The sequence below is a fragment of the Pinus tabuliformis genome, chromosome X, assembly GCF_031772625.1.
Source record: "Pinus tabuliformis cultivar Carrire ecotype Pingquan chromosome X, CPIR1, whole genome shotgun sequence".
Classification (NCBI taxonomy): domain Eukaryota; kingdom Viridiplantae; phylum Streptophyta; class Pinopsida; order Pinales; family Pinaceae; genus Pinus; species Pinus tabuliformis.
Window position 1 is genome coordinate 1,306,060,193 of NC_142308.1, and position 17,351 is coordinate 1,306,077,543.

General features: G+C 39.7%; 1 protein-coding gene and 1 pseudogene across 1 annotated transcript; both read left to right on the forward strand.

The window, feature by feature from the left end:
• Nucleotides 1-2,711: 2,711 nt before the first annotated feature.
• On the forward strand, nucleotides 2,712-3,587 carry LOC149144862 (putative CoA ligase CCL5 pseudogene; annotated as a pseudogene).
• LOC149144863 (beta-phenylalanine coenzyme A ligase-like) lies at nucleotides 3,574-7,740 on the forward strand. The gene is made up of 6 exons (XM_089447322.1): nucleotides 3,574-3,730; nucleotides 4,194-4,383; nucleotides 6,537-6,682; nucleotides 6,768-6,835; nucleotides 7,129-7,231; nucleotides 7,353-7,740. Exons 2-6 carry the CDS (start codon nucleotides 4,230-4,232, stop codon nucleotides 7,470-7,472), a joined length of 591 nt encoding a protein of 196 aa, XP_089303448.1. The 5' UTR covers nucleotides 3,574-3,730; nucleotides 4,194-4,229; the 3' UTR covers nucleotides 7,473-7,740.
• The last annotated feature ends 9,611 nt before the right edge of the window (nucleotides 7,741-17,351 follow it).

A 17,351-nucleotide genomic window follows, 5' to 3' on the forward strand; every position in this document is an offset into this window, starting at 1 on the left:
TCCGTAAACTATGACAGTTCCATTATCCAAGGCCGAATATAGTTGTAAGTAATTTTTTTATTGTTATGTATATTTCGTAGGTTTATAGGCTTATAGCTGTTACATCTCTTTTCAATTTCCAAGGCCTCCCTAAATTTACGATGATGAAAATGGTCAATCCTTGTAATGACCCTAGCATCTTCGATGCAAATGTGATGATTTGTCTTTTCCGCATGTTCTGCCAAACTTATACCCTTTATCTCATTAACAAACGAAGACGAATCTTTGACAAAGGATTCAGTCAGGCCAATGAGAGGCTTAAGCTTATTGGCTAAAAATTTAGCGAGAAGATAAGTCCGACCTCCTATGGGGTTGACTATGGGGTGCAACCTCCTTCCTTATGGTTGATCAATAAATCAAAGGATTTATGAGCACGCCGCTGACATCAAACATGGAAGGTCCCGCTCCTCTGTTTTGATAGAACATGCGAAAAAGACAAATCATCACATCTGCATCGAAGAGGCTAGGGTCATTGCAAGGATTGACCATTTTCATCATCGGAAATTTAGGGAGGCCTTGGAAATTGAAAAAAGGTCATTCAATCTGAATGGTGGTTGGGGTATTAGCAGGTGTTGGATCCCTGTGCTATCTTCCCAGGTTCTTATTTTTTATTTTCTATTTTGATAAACAATTAAGTTTCAATTTATTATTTAATTCTAATTAGAAAACTTTCCTTTTGAATTAATAATGTTATAATTAATTTTATTTATTATTTCTTTGTTAATAATAATATTTATAATAATACAATTATTTTCATTCAATTTTATTTTATTATTTGTGACTATATTATTTATTTCTAGTTAGACAACCTTCTTTTTGGTTTATTAATTAATTTTATTAATAATATTATTTACAATAATAAAGTAATTAATTTTTTATGGTATAAATTTATTTATAATGTATTTTATTTATAATTCGAAACATTTAAATTGGACAATTTCATTATTAAATTTAAGACCTTTTTAAAACAATATATTATTAATAAAAAAATGATTTATTCCTTATTATCAAATGGTTTTTATATTATAAATATATTCTTTAATAATAATAATTTTTAAATTAAACTAGCTGTTATATATTATTTATTTTGATGTCAAGATTTGGTACTTGATCTTGTCCTCAAAATCAACCATACTAGTTGGTTCAAAAAACTTATATTTTCTCCTATATAATTATCACCAAAAAAATTATTATCATATAAATTACAAATGACAAATCACAACCCAAACTCTAGAATTTGTATTATAATATTTCTTTAAATATTACATATTAATTTTATTTCAAATATTAATAAAAATATAATTTTTTATTATTTTAATTAATTTTTTTACTTGTATATTTTTTCCCATTAAAATTTTAATCTTCTTTATAAATGATTAAAAAACCTTCTACACATTCAACAATTAAAATATTCGTATAAAGACATGCGATTAATAAATGTTTAAAAAACCTTCCACACATTCAACAATTACAATATTCATATAAAAACATGCGATTAATAATACATCAATTGATTTTGACACTCATCAACGTTGTCATTCAAACACTTGTTAATGAAATTATGGAGTTTTGAAAGTTTATTTAATTAATAAATTTTGGGTTGAGTAGTTTATATATGAAATAGTTTTTTACACGAATTTAGTAAAATTTGACAATATAATTTAAGAATTTTTGTTTTTTAAAATGTATTTTTAATGTATAAATGGATTCAACACTATGAAAAACAATTGAAAAATTATGCAGATTAAACAATTTAAACTTAAATTTTTAAAAATTTCTGCCGGATTTTGATTAAAATTAACGAGAAAAAATGTAGTGAAAAGATTTTGATTAAAATTAACGAGAAAAAATGTAGTGAAAAATGCCATTTCGTCTACAATTTAGACTACGCCTTAATATATACTAGAACAACCACATTAAAAATAGCCTAAGGCTTCATAAATATAACCAAAAGAATTATTGCAACACTAAGAATGCCTTACTAATGCACACATTTACCTCATTAAGCATGTATAAAAAAATTATAGGTCAACTCTTAAGAAAAAAAAGAATTACTCTTATTGCGATCTCTACCTGACCCACCTCACCTGTCTCACTTGAATCTACCTCACCTGAGCCTGTTTTACTTGACATACACATTTTATTATAAAATGAACCATTTAAATAAATAAAATATATATATATATATATATATAATAATGTTATAAATAATAATGAGAAGCTTATTATGGATGAACTTATTAGAATTGGAATAATCAAATACCTAAGAAATTGGTGGGTGGGGAGTCAAGTTGAAAGACTATAATTTTTAAAATTTATTAAAAATAATGGACCATTTTGCTAAATAAAAATTGCTTATATATAAAGAACCACTTATCATGAAGAAACCTATTAGAATTGAAATAATCTGAAATTCTATAATACACTACAACTATTAATAAATATTAAGACTAAACATATACTAAACATATTATGTGACAAATCAATCTAAATCATCAATTAAAAAAAATTAACCGATCAAAATAAAAATAAACCATTATTATTAAGATATAATTTTAAAATTATTTAAACCATTTCACGATCTAAACACAACTTCTAAATTTCAAAGTCAACTTACGGCCTAAACAAATTTCCGCCCCCATTTTAAAATTCACACAAAAATGAGGGAAAAAAATTAGAAATCCTTCCATGTCTCTTACAAACCCAACAATGGCAGCGGAGCAGGAACGACCGATTATCGATCCAAAGAGCGGCTATTGCAGAGACAATGGAATTTATTACAGCAAAAGAGATCCCATCCATCTTCCTCCACCCACTCAACACTTGGATGTCACCAGCTATATTTTTTCCCATCACCACCATACGCAGCAGGTCGCCTCCATCGATGCCTCCAGTGGCCTCTCGCTCTCTTATCCTGCTCTCCACCAAAATGTTAGAGCACTCGCTGCCGGACTGCATGGCCTGGGGATTCGAAAAGGCGACGTGGTACTGGTCATATCCCCCAATACCATCGCCCTTCCATGCATTTACCTCGCCATTCTCTCCATCGGAGCAATCCTGACAACCGCCAATCCGCTCAGCACAAAGGCCGAGATTAAGAAGCAGGCAGAGGATTCGAAACCGGTAATGGTCTTCACCCCACCAAATCTGATCGAAAAGGTCCGTGCAACCAGATTGCCATTCATTCTCATAGAGGGAAACACAGAGGAAGGCTTGGACTCGGGCTATATTTCTACTTTAAACCTCCTCCTGCAGTCCGATATTAGCGGCTTCCCTTCAGTGGACATCAAGCCGGAGGACACTGCCACGCTTCTCTACTCGTCGGGGACAACGGGCAAGAGCAAGGGAGTCATCTCCACGCATAGAAATCTCATTGCCATGATATCAGGAGTTCTGAGCGGTCCTGACGATATGGAGGGAGGGGAGAATATATGTTTATGCATCATCCCGCTGTTTCATGTTTTTGGGTTTTTCTATACACTTTCTTGCATTGCAGCCGGGAAATGCTTTCGGCCATACAGAAGTACAAAGTGAACTCCGTGCACCCATTCTCGTTGCTTTAAGTAAGTCTCCTCTCGTTTTCAAGTACGTTTTGACTTCGCTAAGTTCGATAGCCTGCGGTGGAGCTCCTCTTGGCAAAGACGTCATCGACAACTTCACTGCTCGATTTCCAACTATTCAAGTTCATCAGGTGACATTCATACTTAATTCGCGAATTTCCCTGCCTCTTTCTGATGTCAATTTGATTTTGATATGATCTTGGTCAGGATTGGAATTGTAACTCCCTGTTTATTACATTACTACACACCCCCATTTTATAACTCGTCCACTTCAAGCCCGCCATGTTCTGCCATGTTTATAGATTATTTTATCATTGCAAGTTTGATGACGGGAAGTCACTCTCCCGTGGGGTAAATGAGAAAAGTCCATTACTTACCCTATATATATACCCTGAAGAAAAACTAGGTCTCACACACAAAACATGCCTCGGTTTATCATCAGTGTTGTTCTTGTTCATGGTTCAAGCAAAACTATCCCTATGCTCCCAAAGACATAGCAGGCTTGCTTTCTTCTGTTTCAACTTGCCAAAACCCCCCAATGACAACAGCCTAAAAGATTACTGTTATTGAAGGTAGTTATTATTTATTTTGTAGGGTTATGGATTGACAGAGTCTAGCGGGTCCGTAGCCATGACTATAACGGCTGAGGAAAACGAACATTATGGAACGGCAGGCTTGCTTGCAGCTAATGTAGAAGCTAAAGTGGTGGACACAGCCAGTGGCAAAGCTATGCCTCCCAACCATAAAGGCGAGCTCTGGTTGCGAGGACCTACAATCATGAAAGGTACTTCCAAGTTATCATTTCATCTGTTCTTTCGAGACTACGACAATTTTTAACAAATCTGCAGTCCTTGCGGATTTCAGTCCTTTTTCAATTTTCTTATTTTGAGAGAGTGTTTGGATAGTAACCCGATCAAATCTTAAACATTTGAATCATCAAGATTAAAAAATTCTAAGCAGCAAGTGCAGAACTCCATAGACATAGTGAGAACAATTGTGCATGGTAAGCAAGCGGTACCCAAAGCTCAAAATCGCATTCAAAAATCTATAACAGTTCCACTAAAGACGCTTAATTTGTCTCCCCACAAGTGCACACCTTGTGCCTCTTGTGAAATTACCCAGAACCATCTTTTCAAACAGGAATGGTATTCCCCGGAAAATGAATCTAGCCTCTTGTGAATTTTAATGGTATTCCCGGCAATTGAATCTATGTTTCAAAAAAGTGGTCCATGCAACCAGTCTGATATTTGAATATTTCTCCATCCCTATCTCCCAAGGCACACGTTCAATATGATGCCATAGCACTCTCATCCGTATATTGTTTTTTCCCAGTTTCTGGCTAGAAAATCTTAAACAACTAAATCATATAAGATAAAAATTCAGCAGCAAGTGCAAAACTCCATAACCATAGTGAGAAGATGGGTGCATGGTAAGCAAGAGGTACCCTAAGCTCAAAATCACATTAAAAAATCTATAACAATTCCACTGAAGATCCTTAATTTGTCTCCCCACGAGTGCACACCTTGTGCTCTTCTGAAATTTTAAGGGTGTATGTTCGGTACCTAGAAGTTCCTATGTCACAGGATCCGGCCAACGCAAATCTTGAGGCTTGAAATTCGTAGAACCCAAAAGGATCATTAATTTGTCTCCCCACAAGTGTGCCGTTGTGCTCTTGTGAAATTTTAAGGGTGTATGTTCGGTACCTAGAAGTTATGTCACATGAACCGGTAAAGTCGAACACTGAGGTTTGAAATTTGTAGAACCCCCAAAAATTTTGAAACTCCCTCAGGTTCACTGAACCTAAAGGCCGAACATCAAGTTGAATTTGACCCAATACGAATTTCAAGGCAATTTTTTCCGAAATTTTTGAGGTTCGAGGTAAAAAAATCATTAGCGTTTCTAGGTGAAAGTTAGCCGCACACATTCCCGCTGTGCCGCGCAGTATTACACGCTCGCCCCATTGCTTCTGCTTTCCATTCTTCGCACTTAGAGCTCGAACTCTCTCGACTGTAAGTTTCTAACTGCCGGTGTGCCCTTTCCCAATCAATCTCGAACCCTTGAGCCTTGTATTTTTACGTGACTGCACAGTAAAGTAATCGGTTTGTTTGGAAGTGAAACCCTACTCGATAGATCGTGCGGGCGTGCCCTCTCTAGCTCGAGCAATGAGCCTCAAATGATGAATCCTTGAACCCTTGGCCTCATATTGCTAATTTGCTAAGACTGCGGGCTTGGGCTTGGATTTGCTAATGAATGTCGATTGCTAATTTGCTAAGACTGCGGGCTTGGGCTTGGATTTGCTAATGAATGTCGTTGATGATTGGATGTTATTATGATTAAGTTATGAGGTTCAATGAATTCCTGTCGGATTTTAGAGAAATTAGACTAGAAAAATCCACCTAAAAAACTTCCAAAAAATTGCACTAAAGACAACTCGTAATTCATGCATATTTATTGATCAAGATTCTCGCTCATGCTTATTGGTGTTTATTTCTTCTAATTTCATGTTTTCTATATATATATTCGAACCTAACAAACCTAACAGTAAACCTCATAAGAGCTTCATCAAATTTACTCATGCTTATTGGTGTTTTTTTCTTCTAATTTCATGTTTTCTATATATATATTCGAACCTAACAGTAAACCTCATAAGAGCTTCATCAGAAAATTTGAATTTGAATGGACCTTAATCATTGCCAAACTCAAATTTGAACCCCAACCATGTGACATATAGCCCAGAACCATCTTTCAAACAGGAATGGTATTCCCCAACAAATGGATCTATGCTTTCAAAAAGTGATCCATGCAAACACTCTGATATTTCTCCATCCCTACCTTCGAAAGTACACATTCAGTATGATGCCATAGCACGCATCCATATATTGATTTTTCCCAGCTTCTGGCTAGAAAATATATTAAAGTTTTAGCTTCTCCATGCAGGTTATTTGGGTAATGATGAAGCAACTGCATCAACTTTAGACTCAGAGGGATGGCTGAAAACTGGGGATCTATGTTACATTGATGAGGAGGGTTTCCTTTTTGTTGTGGACAGAATAAAGGAGTTGATCAAGTATAAAGCATTTCAGGTACAAAGCATTTCAAAGACCTTTTAAAGTTCAATACGAGACCCAAAATAATGATCTCCTCGGAAAAAAAATATTCTTTGGGCAGGTTGCTCCAGCAGAGTTAGAGGAGTTGCTCCTCTCAAACCCAGATATTAGTGATGCTGCTGTTATTCCGTGAGTAGTATTTTAGACTTCTTGATCTGATATTTTCAAAGGTCTACAGATACCTGGATTTACCACTTATTGGTCTGCTATATTTTGAAAGATTTACATAGGGCAGGATTTACCACTTATTTAGCTAATAAATACTTTTTAAGCTCTAGTTAGAATTCAGCATTTGGGCTTATAGCACAGACTTTCTCTGCAACATTACTTGATGAGTTTATTCGTTTGTACATTCATCCAAAGATTCTTGTATACATGTTATTTATTGAAGCATGCAACTGTCTTTTGAGTGTGTACGGTAGGTATCCTGATGACGAAGCAGGTCAAATACCAATGGCATTTGTTGTGAGGAAGTCTGACAGCAATCTCTCCAAAGAGGATATAATAAATTTTGTTGCAAAACAGGTAAGTGAAGCTCTTTCAGATTTTGTTTGTTTCCGTACCCACTCTCAACCTACAACTTTAGTTTCTTTTGTTGTAGATGTGTTAATTTCCAAGAGAAAATATCTCTTATGCTTGAGTGCAGGTTTCACCATACAAGAAAATACGCCGAGTAGCATTTGTCAATTCAATTCCCAAGTCCCCGTCTGGCAAGATCTTAAGAAAAGATTTGATTCATCAGGCTCTGTCCACCTCCAGATTGTGATTCCTACAGTCCAACCTTCAATCTTTGTGAAGCAGTCATCTGCTAGTTTTTTATTTAAACAAAATATTTTATATGTGTCTAGTTGGTATAATCTCATATCGGTGGCGATGAGCATCGAAGCATTGATTTATTTGTTTGATCATTTAATGCAAAGTGTAATTCTGCAATCCGACTTCCTTGGCAATTTACACTTTAGGTATAGATGGTAGAAGAAAATTAAAATATTTCATTACCATTTCCCTTTGCTCTATGGAACCAGCTTCTGTCATGTTTTCAGAACAACTAAACATACCTGTAGTCTCTGTTTGCATAAAGTCTTGGATATGTTGACCATTACGTCTAGATCCCGTTGACAGATGAAAATTGAGTTACATAGAAATTTTTCTGTTTGCAGAACAACTAAACATGCCTTTGGCCTCTGTTTGAATAAAATCTTGGACATGTTAACCATTATGTCTAGCATCTTATTGATGGATGAAAATTGGCAACTTACAGAGAGAATTTCTCTGTTTGGTGGGCAGAACATGTAACATTTTGATCCTACTTGTGGTAATTCTTTCTAAGAGGTTATAGGCTTAAATTCAGAGGAGGTTAGAGTATGTACATGGGTCCCTTGTCTCACAAATAAAAAGATCTCATACACAAAAAAAATCCCATACACCTATTCAGTGTCTGGCTTAGCAATGATCTTAAAATTAGATTGTTATAATTAAATACTTATCTCAAACTTGTAACATTTGGAGTATCACAATGAAATAGTTCTCAATTTTGGAAATAGAGAATTAACATCAAATCTTGTTTTTGATTTGGAAACATGATTTTTATTTTAAGGTCGTGAGATTGTAAGCTCAAACATAACTGTACACTTATTAAACGCCCACCTTCTCCACACAAACCGGGAAGGGCTTTGGTGAGCATGCTGTGTAACAAGGGCACCGTCCAGTGACCAGGGATGTGTTTCAAATTGAGAGGGCGTATGATGAAACCTCATTAGTGAAAGTGGTCATTGCAAGTCCAAGCTATCTACGTCTTTTGAAGGGAAACCGTTTCTATTGTCACTCATGCTCGAAGTATTCTGAACTAGGTTGGGTTAGCCGGCCCAAAAGATGTCATACCTTTGCTCTTATGTTATGCGGTTTAACTGTCATTTACTATTTCATTCAGCGATGGAAAATGGAAACCCACATAAAGTTCAATTTGGATTTTACCTCTGACACCAGGAAGCCACTCAAAGCCTCCCATGACTATTAAAAAGGGGTATTTCAAGCATCGATCAGCCCAGATTGCCTCATGTGGCAGGCTGCAGCTGCCAAACTATCATTTATGATGTCTCAAAGTGAAAGTCAAAAGTATTTTAGGATGAACTGAGAAAGTGGAAGCCACTCAAAGCCTCCCATGAATATTAAAAAGGGTTATTTCAAGCATCGATCAGCCCAGATTGCCTCACGTGGGAGGCTGCAGCTGCCAAACTATCATTTATGATGTCTCAAAGTGAAAGTCAAAAGTATTTTAGGATGAACTGAGAAAGTGGAAGCAGGGATCTATGGTGGAAGAGGAAAATTATAGATCCACAAAACAAATTGCTTCTATTAATGTGATATATGCCAAAATAGAACCGACTATAGAAGATATATACACACTTGGATATTACATTGACTTAAAAGATGGACATGTTCCGAAAGTGAACCCAAAGAATTATGAAATTGAAGTCGGCGATAAGAAGCATTAACCTTTTGACAAATAAAAATTAAGCTCTCACAATCACTCAATCTCGTGTCAGAAATTTTGAACCAAGATATTGCATATTTAATTAAGGCAGAAGACATTGTTCCAGGGCGATGGCGATTCCTATTTCCTATCCCATAAGAAAGTTATTGCGCTCTGACACGCACCGGAGATAGCCAAACATAACACGCCCGAGTGATGGCTGGAGAGAGAAAAACGGACGAGCGTGTTATGTTTGGCTATCTCCGGCGCATGTCAGGCGCAATAACTTTCTTATAGGATTGGAAATAGGAATCGCCTTTGTTTTGTTCCAGGGAGCAGCACACGTCGAAACGAAACCCTTGACTTGATTCTATCGTGGATGATGACTTCCCTTGAACAACTTCCTTGAAAGAAGACATTTTTCCAGATGAGATCCTGGCACCTTGAACACCTCCACACAACCTTGAAGTCAGGATTATGGAGGAATTCCTTGAGATACCATAATCCTTGAGGAGGTTTGAATCTTGAAGGACTCTGCCTTCATATTGCAGACACAGAAGGTTTTCAGGCAGACCCATTTTTCTGCAATAGCCTGCTTCAGAGACAGAACAAAGGCATAGGCTATTTGACCAAAAAATAAAAGTCTTGCCCTTTATGTTTCTAATATAACACTGAAAATGATTTTTCTGATTAAACCCTTGCTGAGACACCAGATGCCCTGGCCAGGAAGGAGGGAGGGATCTTAATGATAAATTCAACAGAGAAAAGAAAGAAGGCACTGCCGCCACCCTCATAGCCAGCCATAAAGTAAAGAAAAAATTTACAGGAAAATAAAACAGAGCAGAGGGTTTATGAAAATGCCCTGTAGAGATCCACTGATGCCAAATGCACGGCCAGTCCACGATGATGGACAATAGAAAGAACCCAGGACAACATGTCCAGCGCAGGATACACCCCCAACTCACTCTGCTTGTATTTTCTGAAACAAATGTCAGAGCAAAGGGGAATGCGGAAGCGAGACACATCCCCTGTCTTCTTGGGCCATCCTCAGACTTCAATTGATCATCATTGTATATGATTTTTTGAATCTCTGAAGGAAAATTCAAGGGGATGTTGATGTTCGCGCCCAAGAGGAGCACTTGGGGAGAATCGCCGCACCATATTGCATTCACAGTGGGGGGGACAGAAAAATGATTTGCAGCGGTGGCGAGGATAGCTCCTAGGAACGTGTAAACCCTAGTCTCCGTCTTCATCCCCATGGGTTGCATTTCTTTTTCTATCATAGATGTTGCTATCATTTCAATTCATTTGGCACATGGGGGCCCTAGACTTATGCATCTCCTAATGAAAAAATCATGCCCCTCGTATTAATAGGCTTTCATTATAGATGAACCATTTTTGCAATATTGAGTTTCAGAAGAAATTTATGTAATTATACAACCATAAATTTTGAACACCAAAATGGGATATCCTAATTCTTCACAGAAAAGCTCCATGCTTAGAGACTCAACACTCCAATAGCTTGATCTTTAATGCATCGGCAAGTCCACCCCGTGGCCAATCCTCCCGGTCTTCCTTTGATAACTATACCTATGGATTTCCTCTCCCTTCTGACTTTCTCCTTTCCTTTCCAAAAGTGTGACTTTCTTTCCATTTCCTTTCCATTTTCTAGAGTCTTTGGAACTTTCTCTAACCCTCCATTTGTATAGTCTCCCCTTGTTGTAACAATTCTTGACCTCAGGGTCTAAGCCACTTTGGAGTCTTTTGAGTCTATCGAAGTTTTTCCTTCAGTAGAGACATCATGGGAAGGATACGTGGATTACTCATGGGGCATGGGAATTGTTCCGCAATAGGTTTAGGTTATTGTCAGGATGCTAAGGAAGTCGATGCATATGAAGGCATATCCTCATTGTCCAAAATAGAATTTGGAATTTTCGACAAGGAATTTAAGGGAATAGGAACAGAGAAAATACCCTTTGCAGAGGATTATGCATGCTATCTCAGTTCCGTATAATCCTCTTCGCTGTGATTTTGACCACATTCTTCTTCTTTATGCTCTTCCATATTCTCTTTCCCTTTGCCTTTTCCCGCCTTATCGAGATTGCACCCCCTAGGATTGTCCTCATTTATGTTCTTCATTCCTTAAGCCCCTTGGTCCCAAGCATTTGGTGCACTAATAGAGGAGGGAGGAAGTCTAACCTCTAGAGTGGCCCTTCTCTTCAGAGGAATATTTTTTTTATTTGTGAAGGAAATATGACAACTCTTCACAATATTCCCATACTAGTGGTATCTACGACATCTGAATGACACACCTCCATAATCCAAAAATTTGTCTATGCTCCCAAGTGAGTTTATTCACTATCATGGCCTTTGCTAGACCCTCATGGAGGTTGATGTTCACCATCGCATGTCCCATTGACATGTTACCAGTCTCTCAGAACAATATATTATCGTCTAAGAATTTCTTGAGCTTGTTTCCTAACTCACGAAGCATTGCTTCCGTCATGAATTCCAGTGGTAGATTGGACAACTAGACCTGGATAGGGAACATGTCCATCCTCTCCCTATTGGCATCGAAGAGAGGTGTCCATATTTTAAAGGCAACTAGGGTGGCATCAATGTTCCAATTTTTTTTAGGACCCAGTTGACATCTTCTATTGCGTTGAACCTAAATACAAACTAACCCCTGACTAGTAAACTGACTGAAGGAAGTGCTGATAAATGAGGTTTCCAATTTTCCTCTGCCCAAACCTTCAGGGTTGGAATTTTAAAATTCCTGCCTTTAGCCTTTCCTACCATCGTGTTGACAATGTTGGACCCGCCAACATGTCAGGCGATCTCCTCGGTAAGAAGTCCCAACTAGACCTCAGACTGTTTGGTGTAGGAGTCCCAGTAGTGGGTCATACGGTATTGCCTTGACCGCGGTTGCGCGCAGAGGCAAATAAGATGTCCTTCTTGGTAGCAAGGGTGTGACATGCACAACAAGCCAAGGAAGGTGCATGAATGGTTCTAACACACGGAAAGTGAGGTGAGTGTGCCCCTTGGAAACCTGTGGAAGCACGTGGCTTGGAAGGGAATATATGAGCGAAGATGCATCACAAATTGGAAAGCAAGTAAGCTAACAATCCAAAGTGATGGTTAAACCAACAACACATCTCAGTAAGATTCATGCATGCATGCGTAAGCAAACAGATACATATATCATTAGAGTAACCAAGATAGCTGAAATACAATAACAACATCTGCATGAAACATGTTGGCTTTGTTATATTAAAAGTGAAAGTTCCAATCATACAGTACAACCATGACCAACCACTAGTCCCGGTAGCCAAACGTTACAGTCACTGCCACCTTCTCCTCCAAAGAGATGTACTAGCTTTGCACTGTGGAGAAGCCAAGGCTCGTTACAATACTCTACAAGCTTTCTCTAAGATATTCCTACCATAAGCTTGGCTGACCAAAAGCCTCTACAATGAGTTATGATGTACTATATGTTAGGGTCCCACCCTAACCCCCTTATTTATGTAGTGGGATCGAGTCATAGTAAAGAGTCAATAAAGCCCATATTAAAAGTGGTTAACCCGTAATTAATGACGGAACCACAATTAGTTGCAAATGGGCCATGGTATTAGATAGATGGTATTAATAAAACCCATAGTATTGATCCATGGTATTGCATGTATGAGTCATATATAAAGGATAGAGACCCCCTGTGAGGAGCATTGTGTCTTTTTTTGTATCGAGCTCTGCTCTATTGGAGGTCGCCCCCTCGAAGAGGCCAGTGAACCTTGCTTTCTGAATAATAAAATATTTGCTGTTCTCTCACTATTCTATGTTCTGGGTATCTTTCTTCGCATATTCTGTATTTGGGTATCTTTTTGCAGGTTAAGAGCATAACAAGTGGTATCAGAGCACTTTCCAGGGCCAGTGGGATCTCCATTTCTTAGCAATTTTTTTTTTTGGCTAGAGACGTGTTCCGGCGTCTTTAAACCACGGGATCTGTCGTTGAGCGCATAAACCTGCAGATTTGGGGAGGCATGCATGCAGGAAATACAAGAGGTGGTCACACTTGTTGGACTCCCTTGTAACCCCTGTGGGTACCCCTTGGAGTAGTAGCGCATTAGACAGAACCGCGTACGGACTGTCTTCCAAGTACCTTCTGGGTATATCGGAAGCCCCTTAGCTCCTCTGCAACCTCGCCATAGATAAACCACCGGCCATCTTGCTGCTACGGTACACGGAGAACAGTGCTCGGAGAGATTACTCACCCGTACGATAGGGTGGTCGGGTTGTACGGCTAAGGGTACGGTTGATCCTCCTTAGTTAGAGCCCTAAAACATTGGGCCGAGTACTACTGTCAGACCCTTATGTATATTGCAATCTGTAGCACTTGACACTCCTCGAGACCATAGTTCCCTTTTCTATCTGGGGATCACGCATCATCTCTGCCAGATCCGCTCGCGCAAAGGGGTGCAGCAGCAGTAGACATCAGTCCCGCAGTTTCGACCAGCCATTTCGATCTATTAGATCCATCAGATCCGCAGCAACAATCTGTTCCGTCGCTCAGAGCTATCCGATCCGCCATTCAGATCTCTCAGATCCACCGAATCTGAGTAGTTGTGTGGGGTTCCTATACCAGGGCATGATTTTCGCAGGACTTTTGGCAGCATTGACATTTTGAGGATTCGGTTACTGCAGTATTCCTAAGGAAGGAGTAAAACTCCGTTAGGAGTTTTCAGGGAAAAAGATCTCTCGGGGTTTGAGATCTCTCGGGGCGCTTATTGGTGATCTAGCCCATCAAAATCAGGACGACGAGCTGAGCATGGTGGTACCATTCAATTCTTAGTGAAATTTTTTTTTGGGAGATCCCAAATTTCAAGAACATCAAGTCGGTGCATGGTAGAAACTAGAGCTCAAGCTATGGCCAATGAGAGGATGGACAAACTTGAACAAACCTTGCAATCCCTCCAAATTCAGCTTGACAGACTAACTAGCATAATCCTGAAGGGCAAGGAGGAAGCCCACGAGGAGGCGTATATTGGCAATGGACACAGTGAGGGTGAGTCTAGCCACTCTCTTCACCTCTGGGGCCCCCACCAACAATCCCGTCCGCGACCTCCCAAGTTGGATATGCATAAATTTTATGGTTCTCACTCGACAACATGGATAGCACAAATAGAGCAGTATTTCAATCTGAATAACATCTTAGATAATGAGACTCAACTTATGGTGGGGAGCATGTACTTGGACAGTGAAAGGTGGCAATGGTGGGAATGGCATCAACGTTGCAATGGACCTTTTGTGACTTGGACCACCTTCAAAAAAGCTCTTACAGAACGCTTTGACCAGGAATCTTCTTTTTTGGGTCGTCTTACTAAGCTCCGACAGACTGGCACAGTGGATGAATATGTTACAGCCTTTGAAGCCTTAGCCTTTCGCACTAGGGGTCTCTCAAACGTGTTCTACACGGAATGTTTTATTAGCGGTCTTAAAGAAGCCATAAAATCCCACGTCCAACTGCACCACCCTCCCACATGGACGGAGGCTTGCAAGGTAGCTCGTAACGTGGAACGTGCGTTAGCAGCCCAGTACAGTCGCCCAAATTTCACCGCTAAGGGTCGCCCCCCACAGGCTCACAACACGACTCAAACACTTAAGGTTCAAAAGGTGTCACCTGCAGAAATGGCCGAAAGAAGAAAGCAAGGATTATGTTACTACTGTGATGAAAAATACTCCCTAGGTCATAAATGCAAGGAGCCCAATTTTTTTCAAATTGATGCCATTGATTACAGCTCATCGGAGGAAGATCCACCACTGGAGGAACATGAGGCGGTAGAAGAGGACAACCAAAAGGACAATGTCCTTGACGAACCCGTTATTTCGTTGCATGCTTTGGCAGGGATTTCTTCACCTCAAACTCTCAAAATCAGAGGTTTTATTAAACATCGCCCAGTAGTAGTCTTGATTGATAGTGGAAGTACACATAATTTCATCCATCAAAAAGTCGCGGAAGCAGTGCATTGTTTTGTACGAGCAGTTTCTAACTTCCAAGTCCAAATTGTGGATGGGGGCACAATGAAATGTGAAGGCCGCTATGAAAATGTCAAACTTCAAATGGGGGATTATCAGTTGAAGACCCACATGTTTGCCATACACATGGGAGGGTGCGACATTGTCCTCGGTGCTGAATGGCTTCGCACCCTTGGGCCAATCACATTGGATTTCCAGGAGTTATATATGAGTTTTAAGCAGAACAACTCCACACATACCCTCCGTGGACTCCAGGCGGGAGCTCTCTCTATCATCAGCTCGCGTAGGATGGAAAAATTGCTAAAAAAGGGCCATCATGGAGTTATAGCTCAATTTAATGCCATCCAGGCAGTCGAAACCAAGTCTCTTCCGATTCATCCTGAGATGCAACAGATTTTAAATAACCATCTGTCGGTCTTTGACAAGCCTCATGAGCTTCCACCCTCGAGAGGGGAACACGATCATAGCATCACCTTGGTTCCAGGGGCCCAACCCCCGAATGTGTGCTCATACAGATATTCGTTCACCCAAAAGAATGAAATAGAAAAAATAATCAAGGAACTTTTGGAAGCAGGTGTCATTCGTCCCAGCATTAGTCCTTATTCATCACCGGTGGTCATGGTGCTCAAGAAAGATGGGGAGTGGCGGATGTGTCCAGACTTCAGGGCCCTCAATAAGTTGACAGTCAAAGATAAATTTCCCATCTCGGTGGTTGATGATTTGCTGGATGAACTCAATGGGGCTCAATTCTTCACTAAGTTGGATCTTCGCTCAGGCTACCACCAAATTCGCATGAAGGAAGTCGACATTCCCAAGACTGCTTTCCGAACTCATGAAGGCCATTATGAGTTCCTGGTCATGCCATTTGGTCTTTGTAATGCCCCATCTACTTTTTAGAGCCTTATGAACCACTTTCTCAAACCATACCTCAGGAAATTTTTCCTTGTCTTCTTCGATGACATCCTCATCTATAGTTGCACTTGGGCCGCACACCTTTAGCATGTAGATCTACTCTTGCCACTGCTCCACAAGCATAAATTATTTGTTAAGATGTCCAAGTGTTCGTTTGGCATGGAAGAAGTTGAGTATTGGGCCACATTGTGGAGCGTGAAGGTGTCAAGGTGGACCCCAAAAAGATCCAGGCAATGCAGGATTGGCTTCAACCTAAGACCTTGAAGAGCCTGAGAGAATTTTTGGGTCTCACAGGCTATTATCGCAAATTTTTCCGCAATTATGGTCGCATAGCGAAGCCCCTCACTCAACTCCTGAAGAAAAATTCATTCTTCTGGAATGAGGGCGCACAACAGGCATTTACAGCTCTCAAAAATGCCATGTGTTCCACTCCAGTCTTAGCACTCCCTGACTTCACCGAATCTTTTGTCATTGAATGTGATGCTTCGGGTATGGGTATTGGGGCGGTCTAAATGCAGGAAGGGCGACCTTTGGCCTTCACAAGCCAACAACTAAGTGGGAAGAATCTGGGCCAGTCTACCTATGAGAAGGAAATGATGGCTATTTTACATGCAGTAGAGACCTGACGACCTTACTTATTGGGGCGACGTTTCCAAATCCGCACAGACCATCATAGTCTTAAATATTTTTTGGAGCAACGCCTATCCTCCCCACAACAAAATAAATGGCTCGCCAAAATGCTGGGATATGATTATGAGATCATTTACAAGAAAGGGCAAGAAAATAGTGTAGCAAATGCATTATCTCGCCAATTTGAGGAGGAAAGTACCCTGTTAGCAATTTCCCTTCCCATTCCAGAATGGATTGAAGAGGCTCATAGGGAATGGTTTTCACATCCCAGGCTCTCCCAACTCATTTCTCAATTGCAGGCGGATCCAAATTCCACCAAGGGCTACTCGTGGCAGGATGAGATTCTTCGCTACAGGGACAGAGTCGTAATATCACCAACATCCACCCTCAAAAGTCGCATTTTGGCAGAATTGCACTCATCCCCCATTGCAGGACATTCAGGCTTTCAGAAGACGTATGCTCGCACCAGAAGATCATTTTTTTGGACAGGCATGAAAAAGGACATCCTTACTTTTGTAGCAGAATGCGATGTCTGTCAACGCCACAAAGGGGAGACCGTCAAAGCACCAGGCACATTACAACCGTTGCCCATCCCGACAG